The 25,434-nt window shown below is 36.5% G+C and overlaps 1 protein-coding gene across 1 annotated transcript; it reads left to right on the forward strand.

The window, feature by feature from the left end:
* Positions 1-25,434, forward strand: GTF2B (general transcription factor IIB). The gene is made up of 7 exons (XM_082385946.1): positions 1-144; positions 4,182-4,288; positions 18,560-18,693; positions 20,965-21,111; positions 21,237-21,366; positions 22,550-22,831; positions 25,012-25,434. Exons 1-7 carry the CDS (start codon positions 128-130, stop codon positions 25,143-25,145), a joined length of 951 nt encoding a protein of 316 aa, XP_082242072.1. The 5' UTR covers positions 1-127; the 3' UTR covers positions 25,146-25,434.

Below are 25,434 nucleotides of genomic sequence, written 5' to 3' on the forward strand. Positions count from 1 at the left end.
ACCCTATTACGACTGCGTGGGCGACTCGCCTATAAAAGCCAGTTTCGCAGCGTTTCGTCGTCACAGTCTCTTCCTGTTTGCGGTACGTGTGTCGTCCTTGGTGCCTGGAATCGCAGTGGCCGTGAAGATGGCGTCTACCAGCCGGTTAGTACGTCCAGCCGAGCTTGGGCAGCTGAGGGGCGGGCGGCGAGTGCGGGGTCTTGCAAGGTGGCCGCCGGCACTTCCGCGTCGGGCAAAACGCCGCGGAGTAGCGGGGAGAGGCGGCAGGACAGGCTGGCCGCCCCGGACAAAGGCACTCCCAGACGCAGGGCTGACAGGGGTGTCGCAGGGGGTACCGAACCGCCGGCGTTTCTCCGCCAGCGTCCTAGGTCCTTTTCTCACCCAGGCACCACCGTGTGAGGGCTCATGTGTCCCCAGCCCCTGGCCTCGCGTCTTTTGCGGATATTTCACCCGTCCTTTTTTTCTTGTTAATTTTTTCTACGCTTGGTTTTCCATCTGTGGCTCAACCAGCCCGAGGGTCCGTGAATCCTCCTCTCTAAAGGGAAAGGGTTAATTTTAGGCCCCTGTTGACCCTACAAGCCAGAAAGTTAGGGACGTCAGCATTGGTAAGGCTGAGGGAAACTGATTGCCATCCCCGAGGCCTTTTGAAGTGGAAGCTACGGCATTTCTGAAGAGTTGATAAGTTCTCTTCTAAGAGATTTCTTTACAGATGTCGTCTGCATACTCTTGAAGAAAATCTTGCCTGCAGAAAATTACGTATGCTGGGAAGTCACTCTTTAATATTATATTTTAAAAATGTGATGTACCCATATCTACAGGAAGTGCATACAGTGCCATTAGAAGACAGTCTTTAATCCTGTGACACGAAAAATGTTTGCAGACCCTAATTATATCTCTCATGACCACTATGAGGTATATATTAGGATTTTTGCGTAAGTGTAAACTGAGTCATGCCAATGTTGACTTATCCAAGGTTAGTGTTAGAAGAGTGTAGAGTCTCAGATGTCTATTTCCTGTTGTCACACTTGGCTTCTAGTTAACTCATGTATTACAAGTATCAGATTAACTTCTGTAGCTCCTGGAAGGCAAGGTAGCTCTGGCATAATTTTTCTGAGCTTGTTATCACCTCTGTAATTGCATTCGCGATGAAAGCCATTATCACAAAATAGTAAGCTGGAGAAATCCAGGCCCTTTCTGGTAAACTACCAAGGCTTACTGCTTTATGTTACTGTATTTTTAAAAGGTTGGGGGAGGAGGCAGCCTTAGTGAAAACTACTTGGACACAGCTCTTAAAGCCAGGGACACTTGTTCACTTGTTACTGAATTAGTAAACACTTGTTTACTAATTCTATGTTTGAATGCTCAGTCATTCCAACTGGGTGTGGCTCTGTCAGGTAAGGCTTCCTTGTAGGTAAATGGAGAAATAGCTTCCCACACCACTTATCTATGACTTGTATTCTCTCACGGCAGTAGATCTGAAAGGTAAGTGTGGTCATATTTGGGCTCAGCTTTTGTATATAATAGAACAGGAAATGGTATTTGTAAGAAATGTTGTAATAGTTAAATATTGTAAATTCACTTGATAGATTCTTTACGGAAAGAATACATTTCCTTTGTGTGCCTTTATTCTCTTCATTTAAAAAATCTTTGAAATATTTCTTTGAAGTAAATTTTTTCTAGGCATGTCCGGCTCTTAAGTGTATGTCATTGCTGTCCATCTGTTGAGTTTTTCTACCAGTGAGAACAAAGGTGAATGTTAGTATTTCTGTTTTTAGCTTTTTTCCCCCTGAGGAAGATGCACAGTTACTAGGCTATGAAACTGCTTGGTGTTTTCACAGAGAAGAACACAAATGTTGTGACTTAAAATCTAAACTCCACCACTTATTAGTTCTGTGATTTTAGGAAAATCATTCTCTGAGCATAATCTTTAAAATGGAGGTAATGCTTAATTTGCAGAGTTGCTAATGAAGATTAATAGTATACGTATAGTACTAGACACATCGTAGGCACCTAATACATGATAGCTATAAAGTGAAGTTTGGGATTATGTGGCTTCTTAGGCAGCCTGAGTTATTTTAATCTCTGTGGTGGTGGTTTACTCCATTCCTTCCCTCTTGTTTCTCTCCCTTACTTCCCCACCACCCCACTCTTGTGCTTCCTCTTTTCTTTACCCTTGTGGGTAATTTCATTAAAGGTTCACTGCTTGAGCACAGTTTCATTTTATTTTGGATAGGTAACACATGCAAATCATACAAAAGCAGGAAGAAAAGTGAAAAGCAGTTTCCTTCTTTCCCTAGCTCCTAGCCATCTAATTCTCCAAAGCAGTCATTGTAACCAGTTTCTTGGTGTTTTCATAGTGATTCTGTGGTTTAACAAACATATGCATGTAGTCCTAATCTCTCTTCTTCCAAAAAGTAGTCTAATATAAACACTGTGTGCTACCTTGCTTTCTACCTTTTTTTTGTGAAGTTAGCACACACATTTTAGTGTACAGTTCAATTACAAAGTGAGTACATACACATAGCTACCACCCAGGTCTAGAAATCAAATACCACTAGCACCCTGGAAGCCTCCTTTATGCCCTCAATCATTACCCCTTCCCAAACATAACCACGTCCTGATTTCTAACACCATAGGTTTGTTTTGCCCGATTTAAACTTTATATATAAATGTATATGTATTCCTCTGTGTCTGGTTTCTTTTATCAGCATTTTGAGATTTATTCATGTTACTGCATATAAATGTAGTTCATACTTCTTTCAGTTTTCTATAAAATCCCTACCTTACTCTTTTCACTTAGGATATCTTTGAGATGTTTCCATATCAGTTTTATATACGTATACACGCACACAATATTATGTCTACTTTTTAATAGTATGAAATATATCAGTCCTTGGTATGCTGTGTGCCACATGGCTGCCCATTTTATGCATTTGTAATTACTGTTACTTTACTAACATTTTCCTTTATTTTTACATAGTTTTCTTTAATAATTTATACTAATTTCTTAATGTTTTATTTGTCATAATTTATTAAAATATTTTTCTAGTATAAATTTATGGAATAAATGTGAATATAAAGCAAATCTCCATTCCCTATTTCCGCAATGAAAAGATCCAAGGTGTGTTTTGGTTAACCTGAATATATAAATTTTGGGAATATGGATTACTTTATCAGTTTTTCTGTGAGTATCACCTATGTTGAAAGTTAACATTCTGAACTGTTTGCCACTTTGAGAAACTTTATCCAAAACCACAGATACCTATTTACATACTTTAAGAATGCTTGATGTTGTCTTTTATATGTATATTTGTGATGGTCATAACATAACCTTGTTCTGTATTACTTCAGGTGAACTTTTAAAAAGGGCTTATTTTCAGTGATACCAGACATTTGTGATTGTAAGGCCACACCCACAGAAATAATTACTAAATCTATGTTAAATATCTTTGATGCTTTTTAGAACTCATTCTGTTAGGTCATTTAAGGCTGATGTGTCTTCCCCAGACTGCCTTATTTTCAAAATAAGTTAATCGAACAAATTGTTAATATCACAGATAGATTAAAAAGTAGATTTTGAAACAGTTTCTTGAGGGCTAACAAACTTAGTTCTGGACTAAATGAAATCATCAGGTCCTAAGTTCAGCAGAGCCACCTCTACCACCCTTGTTTGTATACCTTTTAGGTTCAGTGTACTATTCTAAGTGTATTACTAAGGTATGCAGCAAGTAGAAAACAAAGACTTGAAATTTATTCTCTGACCATAGAAATAAGTGGCAAGGGTCACAAACCCAGACGGTTATGTGTAAATGTTGCACGTTATTATGGTAGCTAGTCATTTCTGTGTTAATCAAGGTTTATAAACATTTTAGTAGCCTACATGTCAAAAGAAAAAAACACTTGTTTTCCATTTAAGTTTTTAAAGCCTTCCATTCTGCAAACCAATAACTGTCCTTACAAAAAACAATTCCGGTCGTATCTGTTAATACTAGGTAGGATTTAAAGTAACCTAACCTAGGATTTTTACTTTGAGAATTTAGCTTAAATGTATTATAAATGTAAATGTATTATAAATTTATTGGAAAAATGTTCAGAATTTTCCTCTTTTTCCCCCCAAAAGATTAGTACTTTGTTGCATGTTGGTTAGGAGGATATTAACAAAAAAATTTTTTTTCTTTTAGTTTGGATGCTCTTCCAAGAGTCACATGTCCAAACCATCCAGATGCGATCTTAGTGGAGGACTACAGAGCTGGTGATATGATCTGTCCTGAATGTGGCCTGGTTGTAGGTGAGCAGTTACTATGGTTTTAACTGAAATCACTATTTGGAGCATTTTGTTTTTGTGTATTTTCCAAACTCTCTTTTAATGAATACATTCTGACTTTTTTCCCCTACAGGTAATTCATATTTATTGTAAAACAAAAAGAATTAGAAAAAAGGAAATAAGTAAGAGTGAAATCAGAGACACCATATTTTATTGTCTGTACAAACGCATATATTTCATAATGTGGGGTAGGAGGGAGCATCTAAAATTGAGATAGCTGATCCAGAAAAAAAGGCCCTTAGTCCTTCGTCTCCTGCGTCCTTAGTCTTAAACATTTGATGCACTCTTGTGCATATGAAATAATGAATAAATGTAATCTAACTTTTGTGACTTTGGTATATTTCAACATGATTTACTTCAGAGTAATAAAGGTAGATAGGCATGATTTATTTTGGAGTAATAAAGGTATATCTTTATAAAGGTACTGAGTCTCATCCAAGGCCTTTTAGTCATCAAAAATGATTTAATTTTCATTTGCTCATACAGAATGATTTATTTATGAATTTCTAGTGTGAAATTGTTAGTGTCAAAATAATGCTTCTTAAAATATCACTTTTATTTCTATTTTCTCACTAATCTAGATATGTAGCATAACTTTAGGATAGAGATAGTCTGTTCAAAAAATGTTCTTATGGTGGGGTTGCGGCCAGCACCTGAGAAAAGGAGTACTACTTCGAAGCTTGAAATAAGAATGAAACTGCTAGTAGGATTGTGGGAAGTATAACAGAAACACGGGTGGTGATACACTGTGGAAGTGTCTTGCTTGGAGGACATCTGTAATATTCATGCAAATAGGCTGCTTGCCTCAGACTTCCAGTGGGAGTTTTAAATCATACAGAGTTGTTAATAGGAATCGGAATCCATTTGCAATTATATTCTGCTCAGTAAGCAGTATTAACAGTTAATATACTTATATGCTAGGCACTGTTCTAAGTGACTTACATATTCACTCAGTTTATCCTTGGAGACACTTGTGAAGTGTCTTCATTTTAGAGATGCAGAAACTGAAGTTTAAGTAGTCTGGCGGTCTAGCTGCACTGCCTGCATGGGAGCCAAATTTCTATCCTGCCGTTGTCTTGTAATGAAATGAGTTCAATCTGAGATTGGCAAACTATGACCTATCACCTGTTGTTATATGGTGTGTGTGCTGAGAATGACTTTTATGTTTTTTAATTGTGAAAAAAATCAGAATAATTTTGGGGACACATGAAAATACTATCAAATTCAAACTTCAGTACCCATAAATAAAGTTTTATTGGAACATAGCCACACTCATGTGTTTATATATTGTCTATTGGCTGCTTTCATGTTACAATAGTGGAATTTAGTGGTTGCAACAGAAACCATATGTGGTGCTCTCGTCACATCATACTGCTGCTCAGTGCACTACAAATCCCAGTGAAGCAGTTATAAACCCACAGCATTTTTGAGTGCCAGGCATATCTCCATACTGCAACATTTTATTTATTTATTTTGTTACCATTGCATACCCATCATGTCAAAATGAGAAAAAAAGCTGAACTCTGAATGTCATGCTTTTAAGGCACAGTGGAGCATAGGTTATTTGTTACTGAATTAGATGGCAAAGCATTGTGTTCATTATGCAGTGATACTATAGATGTGCCAGAAGAATACAACAGACCGTTGACATTACCAGACTAAGCACTTATCACAATACTACTAACTCAGGAAAACAATGGTCAGAAAATTCAGAAAATGTATAGTGGAATATCTCATCACAGCAGAATTTCTTCACAAAAATAAAAGAATAAAAATAAGTCAATTTGGCCTCTTGACCCACAAAGCCTAAAATATTTACTTTGGCCCTTTAAAGAAAAGGTTTGCTGACCCCTAAGTTAAATGAGAGCATTCTGATTCTTCCAAAGTATTAAGATCGAACTGATAATATGTAAGAGTGAGACAGAGACAGAAGACTGAAGATAATTTCAGATTCTTGGCTTTCCTAACTTCTGTAGCCACTTAAAAAGAAGTAGTGCAAAAATATTGCATTATATTTCCAGTCTTTCCATCAGCTTCACTTCCAGTTTGACTAGCAAGATAGTTGGGTAAATAAAATTAAGCAACTGGAGAAGGAAGATATAATTCTCAAGGCTTACATGCTTTTTTGTGCTTGGAATCCTTAATTTTTAGTTGCATTTTTCTGTTATATCAAACCAAGGGAAGTTAATTTTCTTTTAGTTTTGCTTTATTATTAGTCTTGAACAGCATCAAAACTACTATTTTTCGTTCTAACTAAACCTACTAGGCTAAATTTAAAACCTGAAAACTTAAAAATATAATATGATTAAACTTCTCTCTATATAGAAATACCTGTTTATGATACTGGTTTTTTTGATGTAAAATATAACAAACACTTGCTTTAAAATATACAGTAGCCTTATTCACAGATATTGTGGTTAAATGTGTAATATGATGTCCTGCAAGTGAAGAATCTATTCCATGACTAGACAAGGGGAGGCAGGCAAGAGTCTGCTAAAAAAGTTCTGTTTTGCTAAGGATATCATCAATCAAATTATGTTGAGAATAGTTTAATTGATCATGACATTCCATGGGTCTAAATTTTAAAAATAACATATACATACGTACATATACACACAAACGTATATCATTGTCATGTATCAATAATAAATTTAGATTTGCATCATCTTGCTGGTTTAAAGGCATATGCTTTGTTGCCAGCTCAATTCAACCTTTATTTCTGATACTATGGAAATAGGGAAGAAATTAAGCTGGACAAATATTCTGCAGTCCATTGAGGGCATAAAATTTGTGGCTTTTTTCATATTTGAGATGTTGATATTCATAGAGATTTATATCTAGACAGCATCATCATGTGCTTCCTAATAAATAATCTTGGTGTACATAGTTTGATTGTACTTGCCATGAAATTTTACATTGTCTGAAAGTTTTTAGATTATAACATATTTATTGAATAAGCATTTTGAATAGCTTTCTGTTTAATCACCAGACAACCTTAGAAACAAACTCTTTTAGAATTGTTTTTGGACCACTCTGTACTTAATATTTAATATGTTCTTGAAACTTAGGGCAGCCTGTTGTCACTAACTCCCTTTAATTTTAAACCCAAGACTAGATACTGCTCAACTGTTAATCTTCAGAGCCATATATTATCCCTCTCAACTGAGTTATCAAGTAGGAGAGCCCATTACTATTATCTTTTTAAATGAAATTCATAATACAAAAAATATGTTTTATATAATATACCTTTTCTCTAGTCTCTAAGAACACCTTTCTCACTGTCCTTCAAACCTTCATTGGTAGACTCCTTGAGGCCCACCACTCAGTCTTAAAACCAGTGCCACGTGTTTTAGGACTTTCTTAAAGCAACATCGTACTTTGAGGAACCAATTTCTGTTTCAGTAACATGACAGATCACCTCAAAATCAGTGGCTTATTACAACCATTTCATTTTGCTCATAACTTTATTGGTCATTAATTTCGGAAGGATTCATCTGGGCCATTGTTTCGGCACTGGCTAGACCTGGAGGATCCACTTCCCGAACGGCATCTTCACCTGCATTTTGATGCCTTTCTGCTCCTTGACCTCCCCACAGAGATTTGTCATCCTCTAAAGCTTCTCCATAGTTGTGTTAGAGTAGTCATATTTCATACATGGTGGTTGGTTTCTACGAGAAATATCCCAGGAGCAAGTGTTTTCAGAGAGAACGGAAGCTGGACTCAAGTAGTTAAGGGCTATGCCTTGGAACAGGGTCACTTCTGCATTCTATTAGTCAAAGCAGCCCTAGGACCCACCTAGATTGGAAGGGGAGGAGAAATAGCCCCACCTCAATGTGAGGGTGACAAGGTCATGTTGTAGAAGAACATGTGGATGGGAGATATTATTGCTGCCATCTTTGGAAAATACAATTTGTTACGTGTTTGATGTCCTGTTTAATTTTTCCCCAGTATTTAAATGGTTGTGTAGTATTTAGTCTCTCAGGTAATTTAGGTTGTTTCCAATTTTTTGTAGCTGTTTGTAGTACTACTTATAACATGTAATAGTTTAATTGACTTTCCTCTTGTATTTGAATTATAAGATTGTTATTTTAGATGTATGAAGTATTATGATTTGTCATTGGCTGTCTCATCAGTGACCCTTAAGATATTGGTAGTGATCTCTAAAATAGGGCCGATTTTTAAAGCAAAGCTTTGTCATTTCTGCCATGTTGGCTGTAACAGCACTGTTGGTGGGTTTTTTCCCCCAAATCCTGTGTGATTATGACACTTTAAAAGTTGAGCACTAGGTGGCAGTATAATCATATTTAGATTATCACTTTGTTCATAAGTTTGACCTTGTATATTGTTTGTGCATGATTTATAGGCTGCAAAGTGTGAAGTTAGTAAGCTGTCGTAACAGCTATTAAAACATGAAATTGGTTATCAAGACTTTTATAAATTAGGATTTCACAATGAGGTGTTGTATAGAACTAGTGGTATCGTTTCTGCTTAAAGCCACTTTTTGTGTAGCATTTAAAATGGAATTCTTCCATTGTTCTTAAAAGTAATATAAGGAAAATACCGGAAAATAGTTTAGATGAATTTGAAAGAGAAAAATGAGTCGATTTGACCTTCCCCTCCTAAACTCATTCTGGATATTGTTTATACCAGTGAATCTGAGACATGAACGTGAATGTGCATTAAGAATCAGCTGAGAAATATGTTTAAAAAGATTCCAGGCCCCACTTCCAGACACCCTAGCTCAGGTCATACATTGCTAACATGTTAAGAAACACAGGTCTATCCTGTAAACTTTATAATTTGGCACATTCTTTGAGATCTCTGTACTTTTAGGCTTCTCATCTTTGCTTTCATATTTCCCATGTCTCCAGACCTAGACTGCAAATTCCTATAAGGCAGATATCTATGTGTGTCCATAGCTCCTAGGGTAACTAGGAGTCAATGGCCCTGGAGTCTAGACTTGGCTCTACTACTTAATAAGTTATGTAACTAAGGTCAAGTTACATAATTTCTCCAAGCTTAACTTTCTTTATGTGTAAAATAAGTACACCACCCCCAAAAGGACATGTACCATACATCTCAGATTTGTTAGGGATTGTTAAGAATAAAATGAGATAATGTATAAAATATATAGTATAATTTTAGTATGAGATTTCAGTGATACATATTTTAGGGATATAAGTACTCCTTTTTTCTTAACCTTGTAGAAAAAAAGGGTGATTCCAAATCTGAGATGCCATTCTTCCTATCAAGTCAGTTGCAAAATGTGTTTGAGTGATTGTTATGGGTCCGGCATATTTAACGCTGCAATTGTAGTATTTTAAATATTATCGGATTACCATCTTTAAATTTGCATTAGCAGTGTTTCCTAAAGGAAAATATTCAGCTTTAGTTTACTATAGCCAAGTTATATTTTAAAATTAAGGAATATTTGTATTCACTTTCAAATTCTTGCTTTGTCATCTCTTGTAAGCCCTCAGACACAGCCTTTTTACCTAATTCAGAAATTTCTAATTTAGATGCTGCTTTCTCTTAAGCATCAGAGAACCACTAATTTTACTTGGGTAACACAACCACTCTTTGAGGTAGTTTTTTGATTTTACAGAAAGGGAAACTGAGGCTTGGAGTGTTTGGGTCATTAGCTCAAGATTCTACACCTAGTAAGTGACACAGCCACTTAAATCCAGATTTGTTGGACTTGAAAAGCCTTTGGTCTTTGTACTACATGTTTCCATTAAACACTGTGCTGGTCAAGGAGAGTGATAGAAAGATGAGATGCTATAAGCAAGCTCTGGACCAACTCTTTGTCTACTGTGTGGAAAGGAGGAAGGTAAATTAAAACAACAAAGAGTGGTAAAAGTTCTATTACAGACCTTGCAAGTTTGGTGAGAACACGTAGGAAGGAAGTGGTGACTTCCTAGGGGAATTACTGTTGAATTTACATTGAAAACATGATCATTAAGAATGAGTAAGGGTTTATGGAGGGAAAATCATTCCAGGTAGAGGGGAAAAGAAACATGTGCCATAAGATGGAGGCCTGAAAGTATCAATATTAGTATGTGAAGGACTAAATGTATTGTGACTAAGTTAAGATGCATCTTCTCCCAGAGCCACAGCTCCTTAGCTTAGATGCTGCTGCTGCTTGCTGCAGACCTGCCCGTATTTCAGGAAAAGCAAGGTCTGTTCACATATTCAAGGATGGAACTTATAACGTATTTTCCTTTACAAACTGTTTTCCTAATGGTAATTACACTGTTGACTTGTACAGGTTTTTGTTTGTTTGTTTTTTAATGGTCTAAACATGGATAAAATAGGCTTTTATGGGCTGGTCTGGGAAATTAACCATGATACGGTTTTTTTCTAGGGGATAATTCATTTTGGGTTGGTACCCAGTTTACACTGTGAACATAAACTGATTTAGAGACTGACTTAATAGTATTTCTTTATAAAATATCTCTTGATCAAAGTTCCCTTCAAAATTATCTTTAATGCAAGATTTCTGATAAGAATGTATAGTAACCCTAGACTAAAGATCAGGATTCTTTGAAATGTGAGAAGGAATGGTAGGAAGGGTTAGGTGACTGAGGAAGGTGTGGAAACTAATGATGCATTTCATTTTCAGCATTAGATTTAACAAATACAGTGTGTTGGCTTAAACAGTTTTCCAGAGCACCTTGATTTTTTTTAATTAAAAAATTCAGTGCTTTGGATTTATTCATCTTGAATAATAATACATTTTGATTATTGAAGTTTTTGACTTAGCACATTTTGAAAACTTTTATAGTTTTAAACTAAATGGTTTTAGATAAATCTAGCCTATGAAAACAAGTAGCTTGGGGAATTTTGTTTTAAGACTCTTACTTCTGAATTCTCTACCAAAGGTGGTATGCCAAAATGCTTACAAGATGGCAGAATTGAAATTCTGAGCAGTTCCTCTTAATATTCCCTTTTAAAAAATTCCTTTATTGGGACTTCCCTGGTGGCATGGTGGATAAGACTCCGTGCTCCCAATGCAGGGGGCCTGGGTTCGATCCCTGGTCAGGGAACTAGATCCCACATGCATGTCACAACTAAGAGTTCAAATCACAACTAAGGAGCCTGCCTGCTGCAACTAAGACCCCACGCAACCAAATAAATAAATAAATATTTTTTAAAAAATTTCTTTATTAATTTACAATAAGAAACAGAAAACAAAAATATCCTCAGTCTAGGTCAGGTTGGAAAGTCAGACTATCTTCAGTATTGGCTTCCTGGCTGCTTTTGATATGTTGCAGTTTTCCCCTTTGTTAAAATTGCTACCTTAAGCCATTATGATTTTACTATTGTACTACAGAATATCTTTGGTTGTAGTTACCATTTATAGCTTGCCTGGTAAGAAGGTTAAATGTCTGTTTAATTTGTCATTGTGTACTGTTTCCTTTATACTATCAGGCAAAGTACCTTGACATCCTTTCTTATCTCTCTCTCTCTCCCCCGCTACCGCATTATTCCTTGTAGCAGAAGATGCTGGTTGTTTCCCAGTATCTGTTACCCAGCTCTTTCTTTAATAGTAAGAATCCACTGGGCCTGTGGCTGCTCAGCTAGACTGTATTTATTTCCCAGCTTCCCTTCCAGTTAGTTATGGCCACCTGATTAAGTTCTAAGAGTGCACTGTAAAGTAGAAGAGATTTGTGCAGTTCTAGATTCTGCCCTAAGGGATGTGCTCTCCCTTTTTCTCCTTCCCATTGGCTAGAATGCAGACATGATGGAGGGAACTACCAGCAGCCATCATACACTACAAAATGCAAGTCATGATGAAGATGGCTTATCAAAAAAGATAGGAGGAGCCTGGGAGTCACAGTAATCCAAACTATTAACTATGGACTGGTAACCTGAGAAAGTTCTATCTCGTTGAAGTTACTATTGTTTTTGCTTTGATTACAAACCTACCTGTATCCTTCCTAATACATTTTTGGAATCATACTGGGAGTTTATTTTTGTTTGGATTCTCTATTGTCTGCCAGGGATTTGTGAGTACCCAGAGAGGCTGGGAGTACTTATGGTGGTGGATTGGAAGGTTTTCCAACATCACTGCCACCACTGGACTTGGATTGATAATTCTTTATTACAGGATGAATAAGCATAAACATCAACCTGAGGTTTATGAATACAAACTATAGTAAAGAGGAACATTCGTCCTATGGACTTAACAGAAAATTCTGCTTCTGATACAGTTTACTAGAAAAAAGTTATAGAAAATAACTGCTTTTTTGTGATCAGTGAAATAAAGCTTCCTTAATGTTTCTATTAAAAGTGGTCAGAAATAAAGAAGATAGCACAAGGAGACAAACACAGTAAAACTTTTAGATAGCAATGAGCTGACTTAACATTCTAGAAAATTGAATCAGTAAAGCAGAAAACAAACCTGAGAATATAAAGAGTGAATTTTGGAAAGTGGTAAAGACAAGATAGCCACTATGGTACTACTTGAAGATCCAGCTGAATATGATAAAATATTAAAGGTGCAATAGAAGAAAACTTTACATTCCTCACAGAAGACCCTTAGGGTTGCAGATCAAGATTCCCACGCACCACTGGGGAATGTATCCTTTTAACATTTAAAAAGTTTTATTAATAAAAATTTGCAAGCAACCAACCAGTAAAAACATTACTTTGAAGGGACCTAAAATTTTGTTGATGGAATACAATGAAGTTAAGTCTGATTCCTGTTTGTCTTGTGACACAGAAAGAAGGTCATAGAACAATCTTTTTAAAATAAATTTTTACATAAATCCACAAAAATACAAAGCTGAGTTTTATTTGCTACTTGTCATGTGGAACAGTACTGATGACTATTCCCTGATATTTCTGGTTCTTCTTTTTTGGGCCACATGGTACAATTGTATTTCCCCACTCCCTTTGTAGTTAAACATCACCCCTTGACTGGCTTTGGCCAATGGCATGTGAGTAGAAATGTTACTATTAGAAACCTATTTCCCTAGCATGGTGACTGGCATGTCTCAAGTGGTAGGAATTCCATCATCTTGAATAAGGACTGCATAGAAAGCAGTCCTGGGCTTTCTATTTATACCATCCTGGGCCAGCTTTTTTGTTTTTTTTCTCCCTAATCCAACTTGTCTTTTTTGAGGCAGTACAAAGTGAGCACTAAAAGAAACTCATGCTAAGTTACTTTTGGGCCAAAAGGAAAATGTTATGAAATGAAGCATGTTGGCTAACTAATACTTTATCTTTAGAGTTCTAGAGAGACTTAAGAGATGTGGGTTAGTAAAGATAAAGTATTCTCTGTTTTTTTTAATTAATTTATTTTTGGTTGTGTTGGGCTTTTGTTGCCGCGTGCGGGCTTTCTCTAGTTGCGGCGAGCAGGGGCTACTCTTCGTTGCAGTGCACGGGCTTCTCGTTGCGGTGGGTTCTCGTTGCAGAGCACGGGCTCTAGGTGCCTGGGCTTCAGTAGTTGTGGCACTTGGGCTCAGTAATTGTGGCTCGTGGGCTCTAGAGTGCAGGCTCAGTAGTTGTGGCACATGGGCTTAGTTGCTCCGGACCAGGGCTTGAACATGTGTCCATTGGCCGGTAGATTTTTTTTTTTTTTTTTTAATTTTTAAAATTTGTTTATTTATTTATTTTTTTGGCTGTGTTGGGTCTTCGTTTCTGTGCGAGGGCTTTCTCTAGTTGCGGTGAGCGGGGGCCACTCTTCATCGCGGTGCACGGGCCTCTCACTGTCGTGGCCTCTCTTGTTGCAGAGCACAGGCTCCAGATGCGCAGGCTCAGTAGTTGTGGCTCACGGGCCCAGTTGCTCCGCGGCATGTGGGATCTTCCCAGACCAGGGCTCGAACCCGTGTCCCCTGCATTGGCAGGCAGATTCTCAACCACTGCGCCACCAGGGAAGTCCCTATTCAGATCAATTTTTTAAAATTAATAGACTATAAAAGTGGTTGAATATAAGCATATAAAAGTGGTTGAATTAAAATCACTGGTTAAAAGTGGTTGAATATAAGCATATAAAATACTATAGCAATTACTAGTTAGAAAATGAGATTCTTAACAACACAAAAAGGTCTAAATGTGACATACATGTAATCTGAAAGAAGACCTTGAGACAGAGTATATTCCCTTGTCCAAGAAGATTGATAAAAATTGTTCTGTCACTCCCCCCAAAGCGTATAGGTTTGATACAGTTTAATTCAAATTCAACAGTATTTTGGTGGGGGTGAATTTTAATTTTTAGTTTATTAAGGTATAATTGCAGGCAATAAAATTCAAAGATCCCAAATGTATGGTTTAAATTTTGACATTGCATATACTGGTGTAACCAACACACGAATCAAGATGTTTAGGGATTTCCCTGGCGGTCCAGTGATTAAGACTCTGGGCTTCCACTGCAGGGGGCACGGGTTCTATCCCTGGTCAGGGAACTAAGATCCTGCAAGCCTCACGATGCAGCCAAAAAAACCAAACAGACAAACAAACAGAACATGTTTAGACCATTTCCCTCATCTCAGAAGTTCCCTTATGCCTTTTTCTAGTCAGCCACCTCTACCCCCCCCCACCTCCAACCCAACCCAGCAATCACTGTACTGATTTCTATCCTCAGAAATTGTTTTGCCTGTTTTTGAACTTCCTACAAATAGAATCATATAGTATGGTTGGTTTTTCTTGTGTGTGTGTGACTGACTTTTTTTTTGACTCAAAATAGTGTTTTCGAAATGCACTTGTTACCGCATTATTAGTAGTTTACTTGCTGAGTTTTCCATTGTTTACATTTTCCCATTGATGGACATTTGGGTTGTTTCCACTTTTTAGCTAATATGAATAATGCTACTATGCACATTCTTGTATGAGACTTTTTAAAAATAAATTTATTTATTTTATTATTTCATTTTATTTATTTATTGTTTTTGGCTGTGTTGGGTCTTCGTTGCTGTGTGCGGGGTTTTCTCTGATTGCGGTGAGCAGGGGCTACTCTTCGTTGCGGTGTGCGGGGGCTTCTCATTGTGGTGGCTTCTCTTGTTGCGGAGCACGGGCTCTAGGCGTGTGGGCTTCAGTAGTTGTGGCTCTTGGGCTCTAGAGCGCAGGCTCAGTAGTTGTGGTGCACGGGCTTAGTTGCTCCGCAGCATGTGGGATCTTCCCGGACCAGGGATCGAACCCGTGTCCCCTGCATTGGCAGGCAGATTCTCAACCACTGCGCCACCAGGGAAGCCCTGTATGAGACTTTCTAAAAAATATTTATTTATTTATTTTATTTGGCCGTGTCAGGTCTTGGTTGCGGCGTGCGGGCTCTTCGTCGTGGCGCGTGGGCTTCTCTCTAGTTGTGGTGCTCGGGCTCCAGAGCGTGCGGGCTCTCTAGTTGTGGTGCTCAGGCTCAGTAGTTGAGGTTCATGGTCTTAGTTGCCCAACCAGGGATTGAACCCGCACCCCCTGCATTGGAAGGCAGATTCTTAACCCCTGGACCAGCAGGGAAGTCCCATATTCTTGTGTGAGATTTTTGTAGGCAAATACTTAGGAGTGGAATTGCCAGATCATAAGGTGGGTAGGTGCCAAAGTAGTTGAACAGTTTTAAACTGGTGTGAATGATTTTGGCAATTATTCTCAATTTCTTCTTGAAAAAATAAAGAGATGAAACTTGTAGAATATAGTATAATATCTTAGTTAATACTCTTTAGACACCACTGATACGTGGATTGAGAACTGTGCATGTGTGTAATACCTAAATGTACATATTGAATCTGTTTACTTTTTTGGATGGGGAACTTGATCAGAGTGTTAGAGATCATACTCTGTAGAAGGATGGAGGAGTAGTGCTATTATGTACATACAGTCCTGCTATGATTTTGGCTATTAAAAATCTTTATATATAGACTTTCTATCTGGTGTTAATTTTACAAAAATCAGTGTGTGGTTAAGAAAGGAACTGGTGAAAGTTGGCATGTTTCTCTGTTTCTAGAACGTGAAAGGCTGTGTGAGGTTGTGTGTTATGTGCACATGTGCTAATTGGCAGGCAGCTTCTTTTCAAAGGTTGATTATGCCCAGTGTGGCTGCCTTGTACACTTACTCCTTGAAAAATTCTGTAATGCAGTTTCCTTCCAGAGCAACTTTTAAAAATGCTACCATTTAGATGTTCTCCAAGAAAATCCTTTATGTATTCTGACTTTTTTTCTGAATGATCTGCCCTATTTCTTGTTACTCATGCACTTAATCTGGTGGTCTAGTTGTAGTTTCATGATGTGCTATTTGAGTTATTTTGGAAATTTTATTTTTTACAAATGCTGTGTTTTGAGCAGTAACGTGTAAAAAGAGGGAATGGCTCTTAGCACAAACCACAGATTGTTGAATGAGTCATGTAGATCATTCCCACGTATGTGGAAAAATTACATCACTACCCAGTTCTGGGCTTTCTATTTATACTATCCTAGGCCAGCTTTTTAAAAAATTTTTTTTCTCCCTAATCCAGCTTGTCTTTTTTGAGGCAGTACAAAGCAAGCACTAAAAGAAACTCATGCTAAGTTACTTTTGGGCCAAAAGGAAAATGCTGTGAAATGAAGCATGTTGGCTAACTAATACTTTATCTTTAGAGTCCCAGAGAGACTTAAAAGATGTGAGTTAATAAAGATAAAGTATTCTTTTTTTTAAAATTAATTAATTAAAAATTTTTTTAGACATCTTTATTGGCGTATAATTGCTTTGCAATGGTGTGTTAGTTTCTGCTTGGCTGCGTTGGGTTTTTGTTGCTGCGTGCGGGCTTTCTCTAGTTGCAGCGAGCAGGGGGCTGCTCTTCCTTGTGGTGCATGGGCTTCTTATTGCGGTGGCTTCTCTTTGTTGCATAGCATGGGCTCTAGGCGCGCGGGCTTCGGTAGTTGTGGCTTAGTGGGCTCTAGAGCGCAGGTTCAGTAGTTGTGGCACACAGGCTTAGTTGCTCCGCAGCATGTGAGATCTTCCCGGACCAGGGCTCGAACCCGTGTCCCCTGCACTGGCAGGCAGATTCTCAACCACTGCGCCACCAGGGAAGTCCCCCTTATTTATTTTTTTATTGGAGTATAGTTGCTTTACACTGCTGTGTCAGTTTCTGCTGTACAGCAAAGTGAATCAGCCATGTGTATACATATATGCCCTCTTTTTTGGATTTCCTTCCCATTTAGGTCATCACAGAACACCAAGTAGATTTCCCTGTGCTATATAGTAGGTTCTCATCATTTATCTGTTTTATACATAGTAGTGTATATAAATCAATCCCAGTCTCCCAATTCACCGCCCCCCCTTGGTATCCCTACTTTTGTTCTCTACGAATACCAGACTTCTTTTAACTACTGAGGTAACTTACTTCTGCCATTTCTTTCTCCTTTCTGTTTGTTGTGTATAGGCACAGATGAAAATGATCTGGTTCCTGCTTTCAGTTTTATCACAGCTGGTGGAAAAGCTCATGTTTTACAAATGCAGTATAGAACAGATTTTGTAATCCCATTCGCGTTTCAGTTTTAGCTGTGTGATCTTCGGCAAATTAGTTTTATTTCTAGTGTAGCAATAAAAGTGGTACCTACCCTTATAAAGCTTTCAGGATTGAAAGAGAACATTTACAAAGGGCACAATCACTAGCATATGCATGTGTTCGTGTTAACTCTTGTCTATGGTTGGAGGTGTTACCAGCCATTGAGCATTCCCCCCAAAGCAGTAATCTACACCAGATCTACCCATGTCTGGCTTCTTGCTTACTGATTTCTAGGCTTAAAGTTTATTCTGTATGAATTATTTGGCCCAAAATATTTTTTCATCAAATAGTTACTAAAACATACCCTTAGGCTTAGTTCTTTGTAGAGCATTGCCCATGAAAACTTTGTAATTTTTTAAATGTTAAACTATGTGTATTAATACCATTGTGAATAGTGTTTTCTGTTTTTTTCCATGCCTGTTGCACATTTTGTGCAAATTTTGGTTCTTCATGGTTATATTACTTTATCTTTGCATCACATATGAATAGCTTTATTTTGCTATTTGTCCTTATTTTGACTAATTCTTTGTTCCAGGAGTTAGAATATGATTAATCATAGCATAATGTTTAAAGAGGGTTATTATTGGACTGGCACAATAGGAGTGCTTTAGGACAAATGCCTGAAACAAGATACTTAAGCTGAAACCTGATGTTTGTGTTGAGATTTTCTGGGAATAAGAGGGCTGAGTTGGGCATTAAGCAGCATTAAATAAATCCCATCTTGACAAAACAATTTAGACTTGCACTTATATTCTCAGGTGACCGGGTTATCGATGTAGGATCTGAGTGGAGAACTTTCAGCAATGATAAAGCAACAAAAGATCCATCTCGAGTTGGAGATTCTCAGAATCCTCTTCTGAGTGATGGAGATTTGTCTACTATGATTGGCAAGGTAATAAATCCATTCGGCAGGAAGTACCAGCTGCAGACTGACTAAAGACCTGTTTGGAAACTTTGCAAAAGTATCAGTCACTGCCCCAATGAGTAATCTTGATCTGAGAGTAAGATTTGCCAGTAATACTATAGTGAATGATGGTTGCCTTATGCATTTCTTCCATCTTAAATGGGAGACCAATAGATTGAAGTTACAGACTCTTTGTATCTCAGGCTCTTGTTTTCATGAAGCAATTTTGCACAAAAAATTGAGTGTAGTATGTTCTTTGAGTTCATATTGACATGTTCCTTGAATATTAGGAGTGTTTTCTCTTTTCCCTCGATACCACCTAAGATAAATTGGATATCAGTATAGACTATTTTCTTATATTGGTGAATTTATGACTTGCCTAAGCTTTACTTTCCTCATCAGTAAAGTGAGAATAATACTACTTTATAGAGATATTGAGGGTTATATGGGAAAGTATGTAAAGTATCTATAACACATGTAGTGTGTAGAATGTGTTCAATAAATGGTACCTGCTGCTATTATATAAAGCAGGAGCATAATCTTCGTGGCAGCCGGGCTGTTTTTTGCTCTGTTATCTGAATTGGAAGTAGTAGTGGCATTATTCCAAAGGGCTCATCAAGGAAGTGTATGCTGTTTTAGGATGGAATCTGTACTACTGCATAGTCTATTTTTAAGAAACTATTCAAAAGTAGGGCATTATTTTTTCATGGTCTGTAAATTACATATTAAGTTTGAAAAATGGTGTAGGCTAATTTAAAAAGTTTTCAATATTTAGAAATATTTTAAAGTAGGAGGTTTCTGTATTTGCTTTAGCTTTACAGGCTGGAAAAAAGTATACTAAGGACAATTTTAAGTGTTTAAGATTGCAACTAATTAATGCTGTGACTTTTTTTAATGTTTAATTTTTTTCAATAGGAAATACATGATTCAAAAACAAAAATGTAAAAAAACCACAGTGGTTTTTCCTCACCCTTGACCCCTAAACTCTGTTTCTATTGCAGCCCCCTTTCCCTGTCAGAACAGGTAACCACTAATATTAGGTTCTCCTGTTTCCTTTGAAAGTTGTTTATGCCTATATGGCAAAGAAATTTTTTAAGATGGTACATTTGTCATATGTTAAATTTCTGAATGTATTTGGGGATATTTCTGGACTTTGCATCCTTTCTCTAACCTCGTCTAGTTAGTCCAGTGCCACACCACACTGTTCTGATATCTGGCTTTATTGCCCTTTTTCAGCATTTTCTTCACTTGTCTTTTCCATTTAAAGTTAGGATAACTGTGTTTAGTTTAAAAAAAAAAAAAACAAAAAACAAAACTTGGGTATTATTTTCACTGAGTTTTGTTAGATTTATTTGCAAATTGCCTTAGGGAAAATTGACTTCTTAAGGAAAAAATCTTGTTATCCAGAAATATAGTATGCATTTCCATTTCCTTGGGTCATATGTGTCCTTCAGTGGATGTTTTAAAGTTTTCTTCATCAAGGTCTTGCATGTTTCTTAAGTTGATCCCTAGATATTTTATCTTTTTTGTTCCTGTTGTAATTGCAGCTTTCTCTTTCATTGTCTTCTAACTGGTTGATTACACATATGTAGGCTATTGATTTCTATTTGTTAATTTTGAACTTGCCCCTCTAATGAATTCTCTTATTATTTATAGCAGTTTGAGTGATTTTCTTGAATATTCTAGGTAAATACAAAGGTAGTATCTGCAAATAGTTTATCACTTCCGTCTCAAATTTGTACTTCTAATCTTTCTCTTGCTGAATTTTAATATAATTATACTAATGTAATTAATATAATTGTTATATAATAACATTATATAATTAAAATTACATCATATTGGCTACTTTTTCTAGTACAGTGTTAGAAAGTGGTAGTGGTAGGTGTTTTTGTCTTCTGACTTCAGTGGTAATGCTGCTAATGTTTCTTCATTAATCATTGTGCTGGCTTTGGACTTGGGAGTTTTGTTTGCTTAATTTTTTAAGCACCTTTGGAGATAATCATGTGACTTTTCTCCTAGGTCTATTAATATGATGGTTTATATTATTAGATTTTCTAATAATATATTTACATTTAAAGTATTTGCTAGAAAACCTCTTTAAAACCATCTTAACCTGGTACTTTTGAGGAATAGAGAGGTTGCTCAGGGTAGATTTCTTGGGTAATATGGAGTCAGATTGTATTAGTTAAGTTTTCTTAGAAATTGTTCATTCAGGTTTTCAAAGTTTTTTGCATAAAGTTATAAAACTTTGTTTTATAGGGTACAGGAGCTGCAAGTTTTGATGAATTTGGTAATTCTAAGTACCAGAATAGGAGAACCATGAGTAGTTCTGATCGGGCAATGATGAATGCATTCAAAGAAATCACTACCATGGCAGACAGAATCAACCTCCCTCGAAATATAGTTGTAAGTTCTTGTCTTTAAGCCATGCTGGCTTTGACTTAGCATAATTTAGTGAAAACATGAAATATTGCTGTTGTGGCTAATTAAATGGCCTAGAATTAATTAAACTTAGTTTCTCTGCTTTGAAGGATCGAACAAATAATCTATTCAAGCAAGTGTATGAACAGAAGAGCCTGAAGGGAAGGGCTAATGATGCCATAGCTTCTGCTTGTCTCTATATTGCCTGCAGACAGGAAGGAGTTCCCAGGACATTTAAAGGTAAGTTTTTAGTTGCTTAAATAATAAATGTTACCTATTTCATATTAAAGTGACAGGCCAAAGTCAAGCAGCTTTGACAGTAGGTAGATAAGTCATGTCTTCCTGGTTACATACAGTAAGCCACCTAAGTATCTTTCTAAACCGCCTTATTTTATTCCTTGACAAAAATTCTGTGATCATACTGATCATGTTCTTTTCAGGCTATTTCCCATGTAAAGTCATGTTAGTCCATGTAAGCCCTCTGTTCTTTGCTAGTAGGATCTTCTGACTATATCTTGTGCGCTTTGAGGCCTGGCATCAGAAGCCTTTGTAGTAAGTCTGTACACTGGATGCGCAGAAAAGTTTCTGCTCCCAGCACAGGTCTCTACAGGTGAGGGAGTCAAGCCTTAGAAAGCATGAATGAAACTTTTTCTCTTGAGTTAGACAGTTTGTATTTTCACACTTAGGTTGGAGGCTTTGCGAGAACCAGTGTTTTTCATCTAATTTGTAGTTTACCCATGAAAACATTACAACTTATTCACAGTGTTGCTGTGATACTTACACATTTTAGCTTAAGACTTTAATTACCCTTCATTCATCCATGAATATTTTTTACATTTTCTTGTGTCAGAGTGAAGAGGCAGTGACCATTATCATTACCATCTTTTGGGTTATTACAGCTAAAACTAAGGCTTTTGTTAAATATATTCTGAAAGTGGTAGTTGAATTTTTAGAATAACAGGGTCAAATATTTGATCTTATTTTTCTATAGCCTGTAATCTCATGGATTGCATGTACGTATGACATTGTGTAACTTGAGAAGCCTTCTTTAGTTTGAGTATTTTCTTTCATCTTCTTGACATACTCCTTACAACAGATTAATACATAAATATCAAAGAAGTTTTTGATTGGTTGAAGAAACTTACTTGCATGAATTGAAACTTAAGAGAAGTTAATATTTTGAAATATTAAGACCTACATTTAACTTTTTAAAAACTTCTTTTAAGTGTAATAAACATTTAAATTAACTGAGAAATTTTAAATTAGCTCTATGAGAAGTATCACTGAGAGGATTAGAGATTGATCTTTAAGGCATGATTGAATTTTGCAATTAGAATATATTACTTTTATAATCAGAAATAATAGATTTTAAAATGAACTACATGGCCTATGTGGATTTATTTAATTTTTTTTTTCTTTTTAGAAATATGTGCCGTATCACGAATTTCTAAGAAAGAAATCGGTCGATGTTTTAAACTTATCTTGAAAGCTTTAGAAACCAGTGTGGATCTGATTACAACTGGGGACTTCATGTCCAGGTTTTGTTCCAACCTTTGTCTTCCTAAACAAGTACAGATGGCAGCTACACATATAGCCCGTAAAGCTGTGGAGTTGGACTTGGTTCCTGGAAGGAGCCCAATATCTGTGGCAGCAGCCGCCATTTACATGGCCTCACAGGCATCAGCTGAGAAAAGGACCCAAAAAGGTAGGATTGTTCATCAGGAAGGGTAGTGATGAAATTAATGAAGGCTGTAGTATGTGATTGTATTTCCATTTTAAGTACGAAGCAGGTACAGGCCTACCTAGCTCTGTTGCACTTTGCAGATACTGCATTTTATTTATTTATTTATTTATTTATTTACAAATGGAAGGTTTATGGCAATTCTGAATTGTCAGATGATGGTTAGCATTTTGTTAGTAATAAAGTATTTTTTAATTGAGGTATATGCATTGTCTTTTTACACATAATTCTTTTGCACATTTAATAGACTACAGTATAGTGTAAATATAAATTTTATATGTACTGGGAAACCAAAAAATTCCTGTGATTTGCTTTACTGCAGTATTGGCTTTATTTCAGTGGTCTGGAACTGAACCTGCAATATCTCTGAGGGATGCCACTAAATATCCAGAGCCCATGTTTAAGAGGTAGTTCCTTAGCATCAAAACTCAAGAAAATACAGCATTTTAGGTGTCTCATAAATAAAAATATTTGGGGGCATAACCCTGTGTACAGACTTAACTTTTTTTTCCATTTGAATTAAGTAAGTAATTTTAGTTTGTACATTTTTCATTTTTAGAAGTTTTTATTTGTTCCTCCTAAATTCTCCTGTTATTTTGAAGAGTCTCTGTTCTTCCCCTCAAAACTTAACTTTTTAAATCTTGAGAGGAGGTGGCCATGCTTTGTTTCTCATTGGCTGGCATGGTACCCTACAGAGAGGCACACAATAAATATGTGTTGACCATCAAGTTTTAACTTTCTGTGAAACCTGTTCTCTTTCTTCTTTTGTATGCTATTCAGTTTCTTCATGAAAATGCTAACATAAGTAGTTCAACCTTCTGCAGCTATTTTTGAATTTACTGTTGTAGAACTTTCAAGCAGAAGTATTAAGTGAATTTCTTTACAAGCATGCATTCATTAATTAGTTCCATGATCCTCAAAAAGATTTATAAAGAAAAAGGAGCAGTCAATTCTAAATTTAAAAGTGAGGTAGTGAAATTACTTGCTGCCCAGCAGCCAGTTGACATTCACATAGTTGACATTGATTGGTATTTATGTCTAGAAAAATATAATGCAACATAAGATAAGGAAATTTAAAATTAGCTAATTGTGCACTGATGGCAGCATCCACACTGAAAAGCTGTAAAAATCTCACCGATTTGAACTGGCTCTGAAAAGATGGTAAAATGAGTTTGTATTAAAGGGTGTGTTTAAAAAATCTATTTTGATTAAGTATAACTAACCAAATAATTGTCAAGTGGCAGTCCTTTGGGACTTGGTTTAAAAAATGGAAGGAAAATATGACACTGACTTTGAATGGTAAAAGTGGATCCTTGGATTCTGTAATAGACTGTAGAAATAACTCGTGTGAGCTCAATATATATGCTCAAGTATGTGTTTATAATAGTGAAAAACATCTATATCATGCTATAATATACAGCTGTTTGACCTCAGATATGTTAAGTAGAAAAAAGAGGTAGTAGAAAAATACTTATAGGGACTTCCCTGGTGGTCCAGTGGTTAAGACTCCACGCTCCCAATGTAGGGGGCCTGGGTTCGATCCCTAGTCAGGGAACTAGATCATCACGCATATCGCAACTAAAGATCCAGCACGCGGCAACGAAGATCCCACGTGCTGCAACTAAGACCCAGAGCAGCCAAATAAATAAATATTTTTTTTAAAAAAGAAAAATACCAACATGATCCCATTTTGGTTTTAACCTAGCAAGAACCTCTTAATAGAGGTTTAGCTAGGGGAGACGTTGCAGGGGAACTTTTAAACACAGAACTAATAAAGTGAATTTCTTTACAGGAATGTATTCATGGATTACTTCTGTGATCCTCAAAAAAATGTATTGTGAAGAAGTCAGTTCTAAACACAATGAGCGATATAATAGCTATCACACATAGTGCTATGCCTTGAGCACTGTTTGTGTTTTCCATATAGTAAACCTTTTAAATTAATTCGACAGTGCTTTGCGAAAAGTACTAATACCATTATTATTGTTGTTACTGTAGCCCTGCTTTCTACTTTTTAGTTTTTGAAAATATTTTTGTTTTCTTTTTCACTTAGACGTTTTATAGTACCATGTCCCACAAATGCAGGTAGTAGAAGGGGAGGTAGGATGGAAGTTAAACTTAATATTTTGATTTTTGTCTTTTAGAGATTGGAGATATTGCTGGTGTTGCTGATGTTACAATCAGACAGTCCTACAGGCTAATCTATCCTCGGGCCCCAGATCTGTTTCCTACAGACTTCAAATTTGACACCCCTGTGGACAAACTACCACAGCTGTAAATTGAGGCAGCTAATGTGAAACTCCTATGAACACTGAACTTTTGCCTGTTGTACATAGCCTATACAAAGTGCTGGATTGAGCCTTTAATAAGGAAAAACGAAAGACGTGGTACGCATTCCAGGGCTAAATATTAATTGCTTGGCATTCATATGTATATACTAGTGAAACATATTTAATGATTTAAATTTCTTATTCAATTTGCTTTCTTTTGTAGCAATCTAGGAAACTGTATTTTGGAAGATATTTGAAATTATGTAATTCTTGAATAAAACGTTTTTCAAAACTAAA

Source organism: Balaenoptera borealis (genome assembly GCF_965194805.1).
Source record: "Balaenoptera borealis genome assembly, chromosome: 1".
NCBI lineage: Eukaryota > Metazoa > Chordata > Mammalia > Artiodactyla > Balaenopteridae > Balaenoptera > Balaenoptera borealis.

Bases quoted from the DNA above. Each gene is read 5' to 3' on its own strand.
- GTF2B (XM_082385946.1), top strand. The intron at 18,694-20,964 runs GTAATAAATCCA...TTTGTTTTATAG, and splicing joins TGTCTACTATGATTGGCAAG to GGTACAGGAGCTGCAAGTTT. The intron at 22,832-25,011 runs GTAGGATTGTTC...TTTGTCTTTTAG, and splicing joins TGAGAAAAGGACCCAAAAAG to AGATTGGAGATATTGCTGGT.